This window comes from Pongo abelii, chromosome 6 (genome assembly GCF_028885655.2).
Source record: "Pongo abelii isolate AG06213 chromosome 6, NHGRI_mPonAbe1-v2.0_pri, whole genome shotgun sequence".
Taxonomy (NCBI): domain Eukaryota; kingdom Metazoa; phylum Chordata; class Mammalia; order Primates; family Hominidae; genus Pongo; species Pongo abelii.
Window position 1 is genome coordinate 141,848,417 of NC_071991.2, and position 16,011 is coordinate 141,864,427.

At 49.2% G+C, this 16,011-nt stretch overlaps 1 protein-coding gene across 1 annotated transcript; it reads right to left on the bottom strand.

The window, feature by feature from the left end:
• Window positions 1–1,646: 1,646 nt before the first annotated feature.
• Window positions 1,647–14,901, bottom strand: NOBOX (NOBOX oogenesis homeobox). Its single transcript, XM_002818618.4, is given in 11 exon segments — window positions 1,647–2,264; window positions 3,007–3,311; window positions 3,676–3,904; window positions 4,123–4,208; window positions 4,483–4,589; window positions 4,836–5,038; window positions 5,767–6,330; window positions 6,603–6,672; window positions 9,242–9,335; window positions 9,337–9,364; window positions 14,817–14,901. Coding segments are annotated over 11 exon segments (2,073 nt in total). The 3' UTR covers window positions 1,647–1,962.
• Between the last annotated feature and the right edge of the window lie 1,110 nt (window positions 14,902–16,011).

A 16,011-nucleotide genomic window follows, 5' to 3' on the forward strand; every position in this document is an offset into this window, starting at 1 on the left:
CTCCACCTCCCAGGTTCACCCCATTCTCCTGCCTCAGCCTCCTGAGTAGCTGGGACTAAAGGCACCTGCCACAACACCTGGCTAATTTTTTTTTTTTTTTTTTTTTTTTTTGTATTTTTAGTAGAGACGGGGTTTCACCGTGTTAGCCAGGATGGTCTCAATCTCCTGACCTCATGATCCGCCCACCTCGGCCTCCCAAAGTGCTGGGATTACAGGCATGAGCCACCACGCCCAGCCTTTCTCTGCTCTTTTTCCATTCCACTTCCTGATTCACGTGTCATCTCCTGTCTCTCCCACCCCCTAGCCTCTTTCCTTTGTTCCCTTCCTGACCTGTTCTTTCCTACTTTAGACCCCTCAGGTCCCTTTCCTCCAATCTCCAGATCTGTGCCTTACCTTTTCTGTTTAAATGTATTTTACGATAGATTTTCTTCTGTGGTTATCTTTCTCTTTCATCACCCAGTCAATGTTTTGCTACTTCTTATACTACTGTCTTCACCCTTCATTCATCTTTCTGGTCCTTTTCAGTCCCATCTCTCCCATCTCCCAGGCACCACCCACTTCTCTTTTTATACAAATTGGTTGTTTACCCTCCTTCTCATGCTCCCTTTAGCCCTTAACATACTAAAGCAGGATCTCAAGCATAGAACCAATAGGGTCTAATTGATGTTTCTTCCTTCATTGCCTAATTTGTCATTTGCCTAATTTGGCTCACCACCAGAGGACAGAAGGAAGCTATTCAAGTTCAATGTGGATGCAGAATCACTCTGTGCAATGAACAGGAGGGTGGTACATCCTCATTCAGTGTCCATTCTTTCCTGAGCTCCTGACCCCTTGTGCAGACATCTAGGGAGCATTCTCCATCTTCGGTTAAGTTCTCTCTTGTTCCCTCCTCTTCCCACATCTCAACCTATAACCAAACCTCCCGAGATTAGCACCCAACCTCAAACGGTAACCATAAACAAATGGAGGAGGTAAAATTGCAGTCTATGGGTGAGAGTTAAGCATGAAATGGTTGGTGATCATTTTAGGGGGTGATCTCTCAAGGTGCTTAGCAAAGTGTCTGTTGGTGCCTCTGCAAGCTAGGGTGGGAGAGACAGAAAACATTCTGGACCCTTCATCCTGGCCCAGTGAGGTCTGGGCCATTATAGTCTGGGGATGCTGTCACATCCTCCTGTGCAGGAGAGAACAGTCTACTTGCTATCCTTGGAGTGCTCCCCAGCCCCGCCCCCCATACACAAAAAAAAGAGCTGTGGGAAAATAACTCATAGTTCACAATACTAGAGAAGTGACTTCAGATATTCTCAGGCTTCTCTTGTGATCCTGTCCCTATGGGGCCCAACTTCCAGAGAAAGGCCCAGACTCAGATTTGCTCAGGGTCAGTCATGGGTTTGGGAATGGAATATGGTTAAATGTCAGGACCGAAGGAAAAGCCCAAGGTGCCCAGTTCCTTCTTTAGTGGGAGAGATGAGCCCAGGGAAGAGGCCCTCCATGTGGTCATGCCCAGTGGTGCCCACCTGAGAGTGGCATCCAATAACTGCTCAGCCAAGTGGAATAAAAGGACGAAAATGGAGCTCTTCATTAGTGTGAGTGCGGAGACACATAATTGAGACACATAACCACAGAGAAAACCCCAAGACGGACTAGTTTACTGCTTACGGTGGACACTCCAGCTCATTTGTCAAGCAAGGATAGGAAACAAACAAAAACACCTGATACAACATTCAGAAGTAACACAGGCCACCTGCTTCCTTCAGGACCCCCACACAGAGTGTGAAGAAAAGGGAAGGGCCAGCCCTCTTTCTTCCTTCTCATATCAACAAGATGAGCCTACACAGGGGAAACGTCTGACTCTCCCCTCAGTCTACAGAGTCCACACTCTTTCCCAAACCCCCAACCCCTGTCCTCTCAGTGGGCCCAATCCTATCCCACCAAGCAGCCTCTTTTCACTCTTTGACCCCCCAACTAGGGGACATGGCTATTCTTGTCATCCCCTCTAGCCTCCTCCAGTGCTGGGGGCTGATCCAGGGAAGCAGCTGGCGGTTCCTCTTTTGCCTTGCTGAGTAAAGGCCCAGTCCCTGGTCTGGCCTCTTCAGGCAGCCAGGAGAGAGCTGACGAAGGCTGCCTGCCCAGAGCCTGGGGGCAGGGAGTTGGAAATAGATCAGGAAAGTAGCCATCCCCTCCTGGGGGATGCCCCAGAGCTTGCGGGCAGAACGGACCAGGGAAGGGCAGCTCTGGCAAACAGGGGTCACTCCAGGAGGCTGTACCTGTGGGGTCAGAGGGTGTAGGAATTACCAGACAGGACCGAGAGTATCAACTATCATTAACTGTGTTCTACAACAGATCCCCCCGTGCCCCAACACACATAGACGCAGCTTAGGACCTCAGTGCAAGTCTGGGTCAAACTCTAGCCCTGGGCTCTGTCCTTAGGACCACAGAGGCTCCAGCACTCGAGGTCCTGTGGTTTAGTAACATTGACACAAAGTGAATCATGGATCAGGCCAATGCTGTTTCATACACACAACAAGGAGACCAGGAACCAACTGATCTTTCCTCCCCTTCTGCTAGAATCTAGTTTTAATATGATGGATGTTTCTAGGATTTCAGAGGTCCAAGTGGCCCAGCAGAATATTAGCTGCCATCTACTCTATGCCAAGTATTTTCACTCCTATTGTTTCTAATCCTCACCAAATCCCTCCCTGACATAGAACTGTGAGTCCCATTTCAGAGTCCCAGAAACTGAGACTCAGGAGAGCTAGTAACTGGCTGAGCTGGACTTCAAACCTGTTTTCCTAATGCCAAACTCCAGAGTTCTCTGCTAACTCACTGTGCTCTGCAGCCTCTGCAGAATTCGAGGGAGAAGAGCTTAATAAAGAGAACTAGGGGCAAACAGAAGGATTCATTCACCACCAATGACCTGCCTCAGTCTACCCTCCAGATAACGTTGCTCTTTGTCCCCTCCCACCTTCCTCAATCTCAAGGGGACCTTCTCTCCCAGCCTCAACTCACCCATATTCCCAGCAGGTGGCTGCATCAGGATCTGCCCTGAGGAGGCACCTGGGCAATAGCCCTGTGATGTGCCCCCGCTGGGGCCACAGGGAAACGTAAACAGAGAGTCTTCGGATGGTAGAAGCGTCAGTGAACTGGGCATGGAGAAGGGGAAAGTGGGGAGGTAGGGAAACTTGGGCTGAGGGGACTGGAAAAGTGGGGGCTGTGGAGCCTGGGAGAACTGGAAGGGTCCTGGCTGGTTGCTCTGTTGGTAATCCTGGGGCTCCAACTCCTCCAAATATGAACAGGGGGGTGGCAGGGTGATGCTGCAAGGATAGAGGAACAGCTGGTGAGGTGCAGGGGTGGGGGAGCTCCCCGTTCCTACCATAGTAGCTGAGTCCCTTCCTCTCACCTCCTTCCCATCTCCATGGAAACCCCGGCCTTGCAAGGCTGCTGCAGCTGCCTCTTCTCCCCGCTCCTGCTGCTAGCATCTTGCCCTTGTTTCTGCTTTATTGCTGTGATCCCCCAGGTCATTCCCCAGATCCCCTTATCCCTTTCATCTCCATCTCTTGTACTACTCTGTGCTCCTCTCAGTTAACCCTCTCCTCTCTGTGTCTATCTTCTCTCCATCTGCACTCCCCTACCCCCGGCCCAGATAACTTGAGTGACCTACCCCCGCAGGTTCCTTACCTTGTCCCCCAGGACCCACAGGGGCCATCCTTGTGGCTGCTGTCACTGCCATCAACATCCATCAGCAGTGGCATCAGTTGGGGGGTGTGGACAGGGCCAAGGGGGAAAGGAAGGTCAGCCCTTCGCACAGGTGGGGGGCTGAAGAGTGGGGGGGTCACCACCCTCTGAGCACCCTCACTGGGTTGGGTGGGGGCCAAAGTCTGGTCAGAAGTCAGCAGCATGGGGGGCTCTAGGAACAGAAGGCAAAGAGGGGCTATAAGGGTAAGGAAATGGGAGGCGGGTTTGGCATTGCTGAATGGTAGACACAAGCCATGCCCAGGTCCGCCTGAATAGGCCCTGCTGGCCGAAACACTGGAGGACTCCAGTCACTCCCACCTCTATCAAACAAGGCCTGTCTTCACTATCTTTAGTTACCATTTTCCCCCAGCTCACCTTGTGGGAGCTCACCTGGAAAGGTATCCAGAGGGGACTCCTGAGGGAAAGGGTCAGGCTTTGGCTCCATGGGCACAGCAGGTAGGAGCTCAGCTGCAGAGCTGGAGGCAGGAAGAATGAAGACTGTAGCTTTGGTGGTCTCTGGATTTGCACAGGCGCCTCATTGCCAGGAGAGACACCAATTCCCAAACTCTGCCTCCTACAGGGCATTGGCAACATCCCAATCCCATGGCAGCCAAAATCTCCCTAAACCTTAGCTGGCAACCCCAGGACTCATGCCTAGCCTTCCAGTGCTCTCCTTCTAGACCCTCAGGATCCCAGTTCGGACGCTATTTCTACCCACAGGGATGATACAGAAAGAGGAGGAATTCTGACCTGCACTGACTGCTGGCAGGGCCAGGGTCTGCAGGATTGTCCTTGCTTTCTTTCCCATTCAGTTTCTCCATTTTTCGCCACTTGGCCCGGCGATTCTGGAACCACACCTATGGGGGGAAAGGTGCTTGAAGAACTGGAGAAGGGGGGCAGAGACTGAGGCTTAGGTCCTGGCTGTTGCACAAGGAGCTACAGGACCTTGGAAGGTCACTCCAGCACTCTGCTTCTGAGGCCTCTGTCAGGCTGGTTTTATCAAAAGTCTCTGCAGTGCCTTCCTCTCCTAATGCTCTCAGGCTGTGGCACTCTGGAAACAGTCAGGGACACAGCCATGTCTGAGGCCTCAATTCAGCTCCTACCCAGGCTGCCGCTGACCACTCACTCTGCAATTCGAGACTTTCAATGGTGGGCCCTCCACCACCCCACCCTGCCACCAGTGAGCAGGCCCCCTTTACCATGATGCGCTGAGGGGTCACCCCCACCGTCTGGGCAATCTCCCGGCGTTTATCACTGTCAGGATAGTGGTCTTCTTGGAATATCTTCTCTAGCTCCTCCAGCTGATCTGAAAGAAGAAGAAACTTGTGTGAGGAGGACAAATGCCAGTGACAGGCAGGTGAAGAGAAAGATGCTCACCAAGTATCTCCAACAGATGGGGCCACTGCCCCTAACCCAACACTTTCCCAAAGCCTTTTTCCTATTGGGCTGGGCCTTCTCGCTTTTAGGTGCTACAGCAGAGAGCTGTATGTTTACTTTCCTTACTCTTCTACCCTGGTCCCAACATCATTTTCTTTTTTTTTTTTTAGACGGAGTCTCACTCTGTCACCCAGGCTGGAGTGCAGTGGCGCAATCTCAGCTCATTGCGACCTCCGCCCCCTGGGTTCAAGCAATTCCCCTGCTTCAACCTACCGAATAGCTGGGATTACAGGCACAGGCCACCATGTCTGGCTAATGTTTGTATTTTTAGTAGAGGTGGGGTTTCACCATGATGGCCAGGCTGGTTTCAAACTCCTGACTTCAGGTAATCCACCTGCCTCGGCCTCCCAAAGTGCTGGGATTACAGGCATGAGCCACTGTGCCCGGCTCCAACCTCATTTTCTGATGTGATAACCCAACCTTCCCTCTGAGGGTCAGAGATAGTGGCACTACCACGGCCCAAGAGAGAATCCGGGATGAAGTGACATACAAACTAACCCCATCCCTTGGGTCTCCTGGGGGTAGATTCTTCACACAGCCCCACCTTTCCCCAGGATGACCTCAGATCTCTTCAGTTTCCTCTCTTTAGGGACTTACCTGAGCGGTATAGAGTTCGTGTCTTTTTCCTAATTTGGCAGGTCACTTCCGGGGGCCCCTGCTTGTGGTCTCTGTTTTGGTTGCTCTGCGCCAATGTACTGAGGAGGTTGGCCAGGTGGCAGGGCCCCCGGCCTGACCCACAGGGCACTGGGTTGTGTGTGGCACGAGCTGAGTTAGGGGCACCAGGAGATGATGTTGGGGCCAGACCTGTGGCATTAGGCTTTTTCTGCTTCCCGGGGGCTGGAGAATAGGACCTCTTTCCTGTCTTCACCTCTCCCACTGGGAGGGAACAATCTTCCCCCTGTGCCTGGGGCCTGGAGCGGGCTAGAGTTCTGTCTTTGTGGGGAGCCCTGGAGCGAGGAGGCGGGCACAGTCTCCCAGCATCAGCCCCGATGGCTTCTCCAGAGACTGCTGGCGGCTTCTTCTCTCCTGAGATGGTGCAGGAGGGTGGCAGTTCCTCACTCTGAGTGTCCTGAGCATGAGGGGCTGAGCCCCGGGGCAGTTCCTCCTTCCCGGGTCCTGCAGCCAGGGGCTTCTCTCCAGCTTCCGGGCCTGTGGGGAGCCAACATCCAGTGACCTTAGCACCAGGGAGAAGGAAGAACTGGACCAAGAGGAAGTGCCGCTTCCTGTTTTGCAAACAGTTTGATCTTAAGCTTTAATTTGTCTACCTATGAAATGGGGTAATAATTCCACACTTACCTTCCTAGCTTGACTATTGTGAGGATTAAGTCAGATAACCCAACTTCTTTGAAAAATGTAGACAAATTTATGCAATTCTGAGATGGCCTTAGCTCATGGTATCTCCTAATTTGGGGTTACTCACTCCCTGTGAGTTCCCTTTTTCCCAGACACCAGGGGTATGAGTTTGAGGGACTGTTCAGGTATCTCTAAGGGATCATGTTGGGGCTGGGGATGGACCAGGAAGACAAAGAGAAACAGATTGACAGAGATTCTGCTTCTCCCAAGGCGGGATGCTGTTTCTGCTGCACAACAGGCATTATTGCTTGGAGAAGGGACAAGGCAGGATTCAATTGTCTCCAGCAGCTGAGGCAAGAGCATCAAAAGAGATAACAGGGAGAACCATGGAACTCTGTCTCTGCCAACTCTCCTCAGCTCCATACATGCCCCCCACCCCGCCTGCACTCCCCCTCCACCTACCATCCAGCACATCCACTTCCTCCCCCTCCCTGCAAAGCAGAATCTCACTCTCTGGTCAACCTCTCTTTCAAGTAAGGAAACTGGGACCCAGCTAGAACTAAAAACCCTACCACTCATCCCTAAAGCTTGCCTTCCTTTCTGTGAGCTGACTGATGCATTGGGAGCTTACCATGTTCCAGGCATGGCGCTAAGCACCTTTCAAAGATTAGCACAGTGCATATTTAATCTCTGCAAGAACGGCACTGCTAATATTCCCTTCTAACAGATGAAGAAATGAGGATGAGACAGCAGAGTAATATGTCCAAGATCACACAGCACCCTGAGCACGTACTCTGTGTACTTAATTACCACATGGAGTCCTTCCTGGGGCCATCAAATGGTCCCCCCACTTTTACCTCCCAACTGACTCATAACTCCAAGAACCCTCAGCTCAGGGAGCTGCTTTATCATTTCCAACTAAATTGGAACATTTGTAATGAATGCTAAGTAACGACTAAGAGCTATTGTTAGTTTAATGAAAATTGCATGAGATAGGTCTTAAGGAATAACTTTTTTTTTTTTTTTTTTTTTTTTTTTTTTTGAGATAGAGTCTCGCTCTGTCGCCCAGGCTGGAGTGCAGTGGTGCAATTCTGGCTCACTGCAACCTCGGCCCCCTGGGTTCAAGCGATTCTTGTGCCTCTGCCTCCCAAGTAGCTGGGATTACAGGTGTGTGCCACCACACCCAGCTAATTTTTCTATTTTTAGCAGAGATGGGGTTTTGCCATGTTGGCCAGGCTGGTCTCCAACTCCTGACCTCAGGTAGTCCACCAGCCTCGCCCTCCCAAAGTGCTGGGATTACAGACGTGAGCCACTACACCTGGCCCTGGGAATGACTTTGTAACAGAGTGTCAAGGAAAAAGGTCATGGTCAAGGGTGCTGTTCCAAGTCCTTTCCTAGGACACAGGCTGGACCCGACTTGCATGAGAGGGTCTGGACTGGTGAAAAGGGTGAGCAGGCCTCTATGAAGTGAAGGGACAAAGCTGGCTGGTGGTATGGGGAAGCAGGGACAAATTTGTTTTATAGCATTTTAGGAGAGTTTGTACTGTAGCAAAAAGCCTGGTACTCAGCACTGTGGGTGCTCCCTAAGCACGTGTCCTATGGGATTGATGTGCCCTAGTAAGAAGGGGACGGGTGTCAGACCTAAGACTAGAAGGGTCCTGGGGCTCCCAGGGTTCTCTCCCATGCGCGCTGGGAGACTGGAGGCGAGGGGGTTGCAATCCCAAAGCACAGGGCGCGGAGAGGTCGGCCTCCCACCCTACCCCACAGGACTCCACCCGGCCCACTGAAGCTCTTAGGTCGGCTAACGCTGACCTGGTGATCACAGGCCTCCCCGAACCCCCAAAGCCTGACCCCCTCGTATGACGGGGTCTCCACACTCACCCAGCGGTCCCTGGCAGAGATCCTCTGTGGGTTCCATGGCCTAGACTCCCGCCGCCGCGGCCGGCCCGTGATGCACAGGCGCGGCCTAATGAAGCCTCGCCGGGCTGGCAGGTGTGCAGCCCGCACGGGCCAGGCCGGGGGAGCCGTAGCCCGAGGCTGCGCCCCCTCACCCCCACCCCCACCCCCACCCCCAGGGCGAGGCCTGCCCGGGAGGCTCGGCTGGGGCAGCTGCGAGGGCGGGGAGGACCCGGGCCTGGGCGCCGCCTGCTCCGCTCCCCGCTGCCAGGAGCCCAGGCCCAGGTGCGAGTCTCCTCCAGGCGGCCCCTCCCGTGGCGGGGCTGGAGGGCGAGGCTGGGGTGGGGGGCGGGAGCGAGGCTACCCGGTGGTCTTCGGGGGGCTGGGCCCAGCCGTGGTGCTCACCCACTCCCTGTGGAGGACTCAGTCCTGGATCGTGGCTAAAGCCCTTCCCTGTGGACTGTGGAAGGAGATTTCTAGAGCCACTCCTCAAAGGGGAAGCGCTGGGTTGCCCAACTCCCATGCTAGGGCCTCTCCAAGCCTCAGTATTAAGGACCTTCAAAGTCCCCTTCCTGATTTTGTTTGTTTTTGTTTTTGAGACAGAGTCTCGCTCTGTCGCCCGGGCTGGAGTGCAGTGGCGCAATCTCGGCTCACTGCAAGCTCCACTTGCCGGGTTCACGCCATTCTCCTGCCTCAGCCTCCCGAGTAGCTGGGACTACAGGCGCCCGCCACCACACCCGGCTAATTTTTTGTATTTTTAGTAGAGACGGGGTTTCACCACGTTGGCTAGGCTGGCTAGAACTCCTGACTTCGTTATCTGCCCGCCTCGGCTTCCCAAAGTGCTGGAATTACAGGCGTGAGCCACCGCGTTCGGCTTCCCTACTGATTTGAGGGTCTCCAGCGCACAAAGGCTGCACCAGATGATGAAGAAGGAGCTGAAAGAGCCACAGACTCCGTAGATCGGGTACAGTCCACACAGGAAATTCAGGTACAGCCAGGGACGGCCCTGCCAGGGACGGTGTGGTTACTGTTTCCATCCATTTGGTGTTTCGGTTTTATTCTCTGAAAATGGAAGGGACTTTCTTAGGGGAGATCTCACAGGGGTGCTGCCTTATGATTCCTGGTTCACGGAATGTTTCTTACTATCTTTATACAAGCAAAATCAGAATTTAAAAATTCTTGCCTCTTCTCCTGAGCGGGGAGGGGTAGAAAGTCAGAGGGCTGGTCAGATAGAAACAGGTGCTTGGAGCTGGGTGGGGAGCGGGGCAGCCTGGAACAGAATCCAGGTGTTTTGCTTTAAGGATTTAAAAGACTCTGGACACCACGTGCTTTCATGCTGAAATCAGCTGTGGGTACATTTTCCTATTCCTTTAATTGCCTTGAGGGGCTTGGCCTACACATGTGGACTGGAGGATTGTGAGAGCTTTAGTTCTTCCTGAAACACAAAAATGTAAACTAATTAACTTCGAATATGATCAAGACTTCAGGCATCTGCTGTTTCATTCTGATGCCTTCCATAAGGCGGATAGCCTCTGTTTTATGAGGCGTTCAGATAGATGGGGCCCAGTTTCTCTGCTAGAAATGAAGCGTTCCAGGACAAGTGAGCAAAGAGTTGTGGGGCACTGATGTTGCTTCCAGGATCATTTGATGGTGAAAAATCAGGACCATTTGGTGGTGACATGGTAAATGGAACCCAGGCACGTCCTTGCTCACAGAAGCTTACTGGTGGAGGGGAGGTCATCAAATGATCGTGTCAGGATAGTGTGGTCAGTGGTGAGTTAAAAGTATGAAAGGCTACTATGGAGCACGGAGGAGCAGGAACCCCTTCTGGACTAGGATGGAAGCTTCTTGGAGAAGGCAACACGTGGGCTATGAGCTGTGGAGTTTACCACATCACAGTCCCGCTTAAAACCTGACAGTGACCCCTGACTGTCAGGATGAACGCCAAGCTCTGAGATCTGGGTCTTTGCCCTGGATCCTCAGCTCCCCTGTGTTGCCCACCCGGGTATTTCAGTGGTGTTGTGTGTATGTCTTTTTTGGCCTAATGTTTCTCAAAGAATGTTCTTAAAACCCCAGGATCAGAATTTCTTAGGGAATTTGTTTAAAATGGGGGTTCCAATCTCCAGAAATCTTAATTGGCTGGTCTAAGGAGGTACCCAGAAACATCCATTTGAAGCCCCTCAGGTAATTTTTGTACATTTCAGAGTTTCAGACACTTTTAGACTTTGCAAAAACAAAGTCAGTTAAAACTATCCTGGGGATAGGAGTAGGGGCAAGGGATGGTAGGGGCGTATGTGGGGAAAGGAAATGACCTTTTGTCCTTTACTGAGGTGTCTGCTGCAGTGAGAAGTGGGGTGCAATTAATTTCTTAACTGATTATCCTGTCACATTAAACTGAAAATAAGTCATCCTTCTCTGCCATTGTTTATGTTGTATTTTCTCTCTCTAGCTGGTTCTCCTCTGCCAGGGTGAAGGTCAGAAAGCAACGATCCAAATTGCCCATAGGCTGTATGGCACCCTTCCACAAACTGTGAAAGATACAGGGTGTAACTCTACAATAGATTGGCATAGGGACTTAGAGAATTTAAAATATTGGCATTTTTCCAGCGGGGCACAGTGGCTCATGCCTGTAATCCCAGCATGTTGGGAGGCCTGGTGGGCAGATCACCTGAGGTCAGGAGTTTGAGACCAGCCTGGCCAACATGGTGAAACCCTGTCTCTACTAAAAATACAAAATTTAGCTGGGCGTGGTGGCACATGCCTGTAATCCCAGCTACTTGGGAGGCTGAGGCAGGAGAATTGCTGGAACCCAGGAGGTGGAGGTTGGAGTGAGCCGAGATCGTGCTACTGCACTCCAGCCTAGGTGACAGGTGAGACTCCATCTCAAAAAAGAAAAAAAAAAAAAAAACTGGCATTTTTCCAAACATAGAAATGAGTTTTTTTTCCACAGGTAATATAGTTGGATGTTTTATTTACATGAAGAATTTTACTGGCTGCAAGTGAATTTTATCTAAGATGTACATTGCATGGGAAAATGTCTGGTGAGTTTTGTTGGGAAGGTGTGTTTTTGATATATCCCGTTAAGTCATATCTTCCATGGATCCACTTCAAGTGAAGGAGGTTTGTTATGGAAGTTAAACTACTGGCTAGAGCAAAGAGACGGCTCAATTATATAGACAACAACAAGGTATTGTTTTAGGGGAACTTGGGGCTATTTCTTCCTAAGTCCTGTTTGGTTGCATTTCATCTTTGTGATCAGCTGACTAGTTCATAGACTAACTCAACTTTGTTTAGAGGACAGGGAGGTATTTTTTTAATTTTTAATTTTTTTTTTTTTTTGGTTTCTTAGTTTTCAGAACCAGACTTTACACCATTACCACCATGCCCTTAGCAAGAGTCATTTCTTCCAAAATCTTTTTTTTTCTCACAGATATGAGAATGCCAGAACAAAAAGAAAGGTGTCTGATACTAAAAAAAAGTAGTTAATTTTTTTCAGTCTATGAAGACTAAGTGAAATAAGTGTTCTTGATCCTTCTCCCTCTCTCTCTATAATGAGAAAAATAACCATAAGAAGGCGGCGGATTGAGAACATTTTTTGAAGCAAAACCACAAGGTAATGTGTTCTTGTTCTATGGGCCACACCCCAGTGTAGGCAGCATCAGGTCATTGGAACACCTAGGACCAGAAAGGCAAGAATAAGTTGTGAAAGACAGGCAGAAATCTGCACAGGCCCTAGCCCGGGAGATCGTAGTCCCAGCAAGTATGGGAGGTCAGGGCCCCCGGAAAACCACCAGGAAGAGATGACCTGTCCAAAGCAGAGAGAGCGAAGGGAAGCCTGAGCCAGGCACATGCTCAGGGACCAGCACTGCCAGAGCCCCGGCAAATGGCCGGATGATTGGCTAAATACTGGGGACCGATGACAGGAAAAAAGTGAATGGTCCTAGAGACTGGGAGAGACACTGGCAACTGCCAAAGTATCTGCCCAGGGGCTTCCTTTGGAAATCCCAGAAAAGGATGGTTTCAGGTTGCCTGTGAAGGGAATTAAGAACACCTGGCTAGAGTGGAAACTGCCGGGCAGGGCGAGGACAAGTTCTGGCGTGAATTAGCGTTGTAACTTCTAATGCCCTTGCCCCAGACACTCAGGATAATCTGCGTTTAAGGAGAATGGTGACTGTGTTTTAAACATTCTGCTGCTGCTGCTATTGTTTACAATTAATCTCCACTGCTGGTGTTTTGTAATTTAGAATGTACTTTCACATCCATTCTAATTCTCTTCTCCTGATGTGCCTGAGTTTTGGAGGCACTTTCTTCTTTCTAATCTATTCTAGTCTTCTCCAGGATTGCAATCGCTGTTGCTAATTATAGCATGGCATTCAAGGACCCTTCAAAACCCGGCCCCAACCTTCACTCAGGCTTCCTCTTTGGCCACCACCACTCCCCCACAGCCCCCAGTCTCCCCCACTCTTCCAGGCTTTTGTTCCAAGCTTTTACCCCTTAGAAATGGCCATGCCTTCTCAGGGTCACTGATCAAGCTGTTTATCAGCATGAAACTTTTTTTGTTTGTTTGTTTGTTTTTTCCTGGCAAAGTCCTACTCATCCTCCAAAACCCAACCCAAATATTCCCTTTCTGGGGAAGCCTGGCTCAGCCTTCCACAGCCAGAATTAACTGCCCCCTCCTAGGTCCTCCCCTTGTACTGAGTTTACATTTATATTACATCACTGCACACAGGCTGAACTGATTAGCGTTTTGTGTATTCTCCACTGGATTGGGAGTTCTTAGATGGTAACATGCATCTATTCATGCCGGGTGCTTTCTTCTTGCTTTGTAAGTATCAACTCATTGAATTCTAACAATCCTATGAAGTTCTATTATATGATTATCCCCATCTTATTGAAGAAACTGTAATATAAAGAGTTTAATACTTCTCCAAAAGTGACAATGGCCACCTCAGATTTGAACCCAGTTAGTCTGGTTCCCGCCTGCACTCCTAAACACTAGGCTACGCTGTTTATTTGATTGTGTCCAACACTATACTGGCATAGTGAATCCCACATGGGGGATGGATCATTGTTCAGTGACAAAAAGTTGACCATTGCCAGGAGTTAGGGAGCAGGGGAGGGAAGTGACTGTGAGTTCAAAAGCGTAGTAGCAGTGATGGAACCGTTCTGAATCTTGGCTATAGTGGTGGTTCCACAAGTCTACACACAAGATAAAACTGCACAGAACTAAATATACACTAGTGCATGAAAACTGGTGAAATCTGAGTAAGGTCACAGACTGTATCAAAGTCAATTTCCTGGTGTGGTATTGTACTGGCGTGGCAGAAGATGTAAAATGGGGAAAGGGTATATGGAATCCCTGTATTATTTCTTACAACTGCATGTGAGTCTGCAATTATCTCAGAAAGCAGGAAAAAAGTTGATCCTACTGTTCTGACCACAAGTTTGGTTCTCCTGGATTTGGTTAAATATAATTCACAGAAATAATATTTTGGTATAGTAGCATTATTAACCTTTCCTTGATGGTAACTTTAAAATATAAATTTAAATGATATCTACACCTTTAACAGGGGTGTGGGTAGGCAAGCAGAAGAATTTATATCTAATTTGTTCTAAAAGTAAAACAATAACATGTCTCATAATAGGAATGCAAATTTATTAGAAAAAGGGTAGATACTGAACAATTGAAAAATGAAAAAGATGCTATTTCTCATCAAACAACAGTGTCAGTTATTAACAATTTGGCACATTTCCTCACAGCATTTTTTTCCATTATTGCTGTTTTGTATATGATTTTCATGATTGTAATTACACTCCATATATAATTTCAAACATGCCTCCCTTAAAGTATACTATGAAAAGCACAGTTCTGTATTGTTTCAGTCTTATTGAGTGGCAGTACTGTTATTTAAATATTTTTCAACTGTTGGAGCAATCTTTTTAACTTAAATATTATACATTTTAAAAAATTAAAAAGACAAATTTGAAATACAGCTTGCATCTTTTTCCCTTAATGGCTTTTAAAAAATAAAAACCTCTTCCACTTGGTTATTCGTCTCTCTCTATATTTTTTTAATAGTCCCAAGCCCATTAGAAGCCCTGAAGCTGTTTATTTCACAGGAATAGACAGGCTGCCTGGCTGGCAAGTGGACAGCTAAGGGTAACTTTAAGAAGGGGTCCGGGATTCTGAGGTCGTAAACTTGACAGCCAGCAGGGCATCTTTAGTGAGAGGCAAGAAATGTCCCTGAACAAAGTATTTTTTCCTCCTTTGGTATCCTGGGGCTGTACCAGTTCTGCTGGTGGCTTGATAGATTTTTCCGATGTTTGAGTCTAGGGTCACTGGCCTCCCAAGAGGGGATGCTCTACCAAGAGTCCTCAGTGTATGGGAAGACAACTCTGTCTTCTGTTCAGAGTGTGGTGCTCACAATTTTGCTGTTGCTTCCAGGACATGAGCTCACCCTCCTGGGCTTCGAAGCCATCCTTGTCTCTGGTGTCCCAGGTACCCTCCAGGTCTGGTGATGTTAGTGTCAAAAGGAGAGCCATGTCATGGCCAGCAGGTTCCTCTATCCTTTTGGGGCAACAAACTTTAAGCTCACTAACTTTATGGTGACAATTCTAGATCTGTAAAATTGAAGATACTTGAGCTTGTCTTTAAATATCTCCTTTGCTTGATGTCAATCAAGGGCAAGATCAGTAGTGTGGGTTAGAAGCTGGCAGCAGCTTCCTTTGCACGGAGGAGAGAATGGTGAAATATTAGGCTTGCGTTTAGTGAGGAATAGAGATTAAACAATGATAGCAGACTAGATTGATTACCTGACAAATAATTAGACCTGCAAAACCTGTCATTCCGTTGCTTGGAAGGAAGCAATCAAACTGGATGGGCTATGAGATCCAGCCTTTGTTTTGCAAAGGGCTTCTGATCGTTTCTGTTTTACAAGCTGCATTGCTGCATGCTGCATATGTTATTAAGGTGGTGCAAGGCAGTGTAGGTTGTGAGTGGGCAACCTGGAGCTCAGTCAGGCTCTCATTCAGAGCAGTCCTAAGGAAAAGGAGAGCAGAGCAACAGAGAGGGAAAAGCCATATTTGGAACTAGAGATGTACTAGATATCGCTGGATATGCATTCTTGAGTCAGTAGACCTAGTTTATGATCTGAGCGCTTAGAGATCCTGCTCCAAGGTCCAGTTCTTCAGCTTCTCTGTTGATGTGGTCTCCTGAGCAAGGGAAACACATCTCTCAAACGTAACCTGATTTTCAAACTGAATTCCTGATTCCCACTGCCAAACTTGTCACTCCTCCTGTCCTCCTGATCTTTGTATCCTCCCCCCAGCTGGAATCACCCTTGATTTCTCTCTCACACACAGCATCTGTAGAAACTGCCAGATTATTCCTGTTGCCCTCTTTCTACTCCCAGCCCACTGTCACCCATTTTCCAGAGAATTGCCTGTGAAAGTCTTAAAATGTAAATTAAGGCCGGGTGCGGTGGCTCACGCCGGTAATCTCAGCAATTTGGGAGGCCAAGGCAGGAGGATCACGAGGTCAAGAGATGGAGACCACCCTGGCCAACATGGTGAAACCCTGTCTCCACTAAAAATACAAAAAAATTAGCTGGGCGTGGTGGTGCATGCCTGTAGTGTCAGCTACTCAGGAGGCTG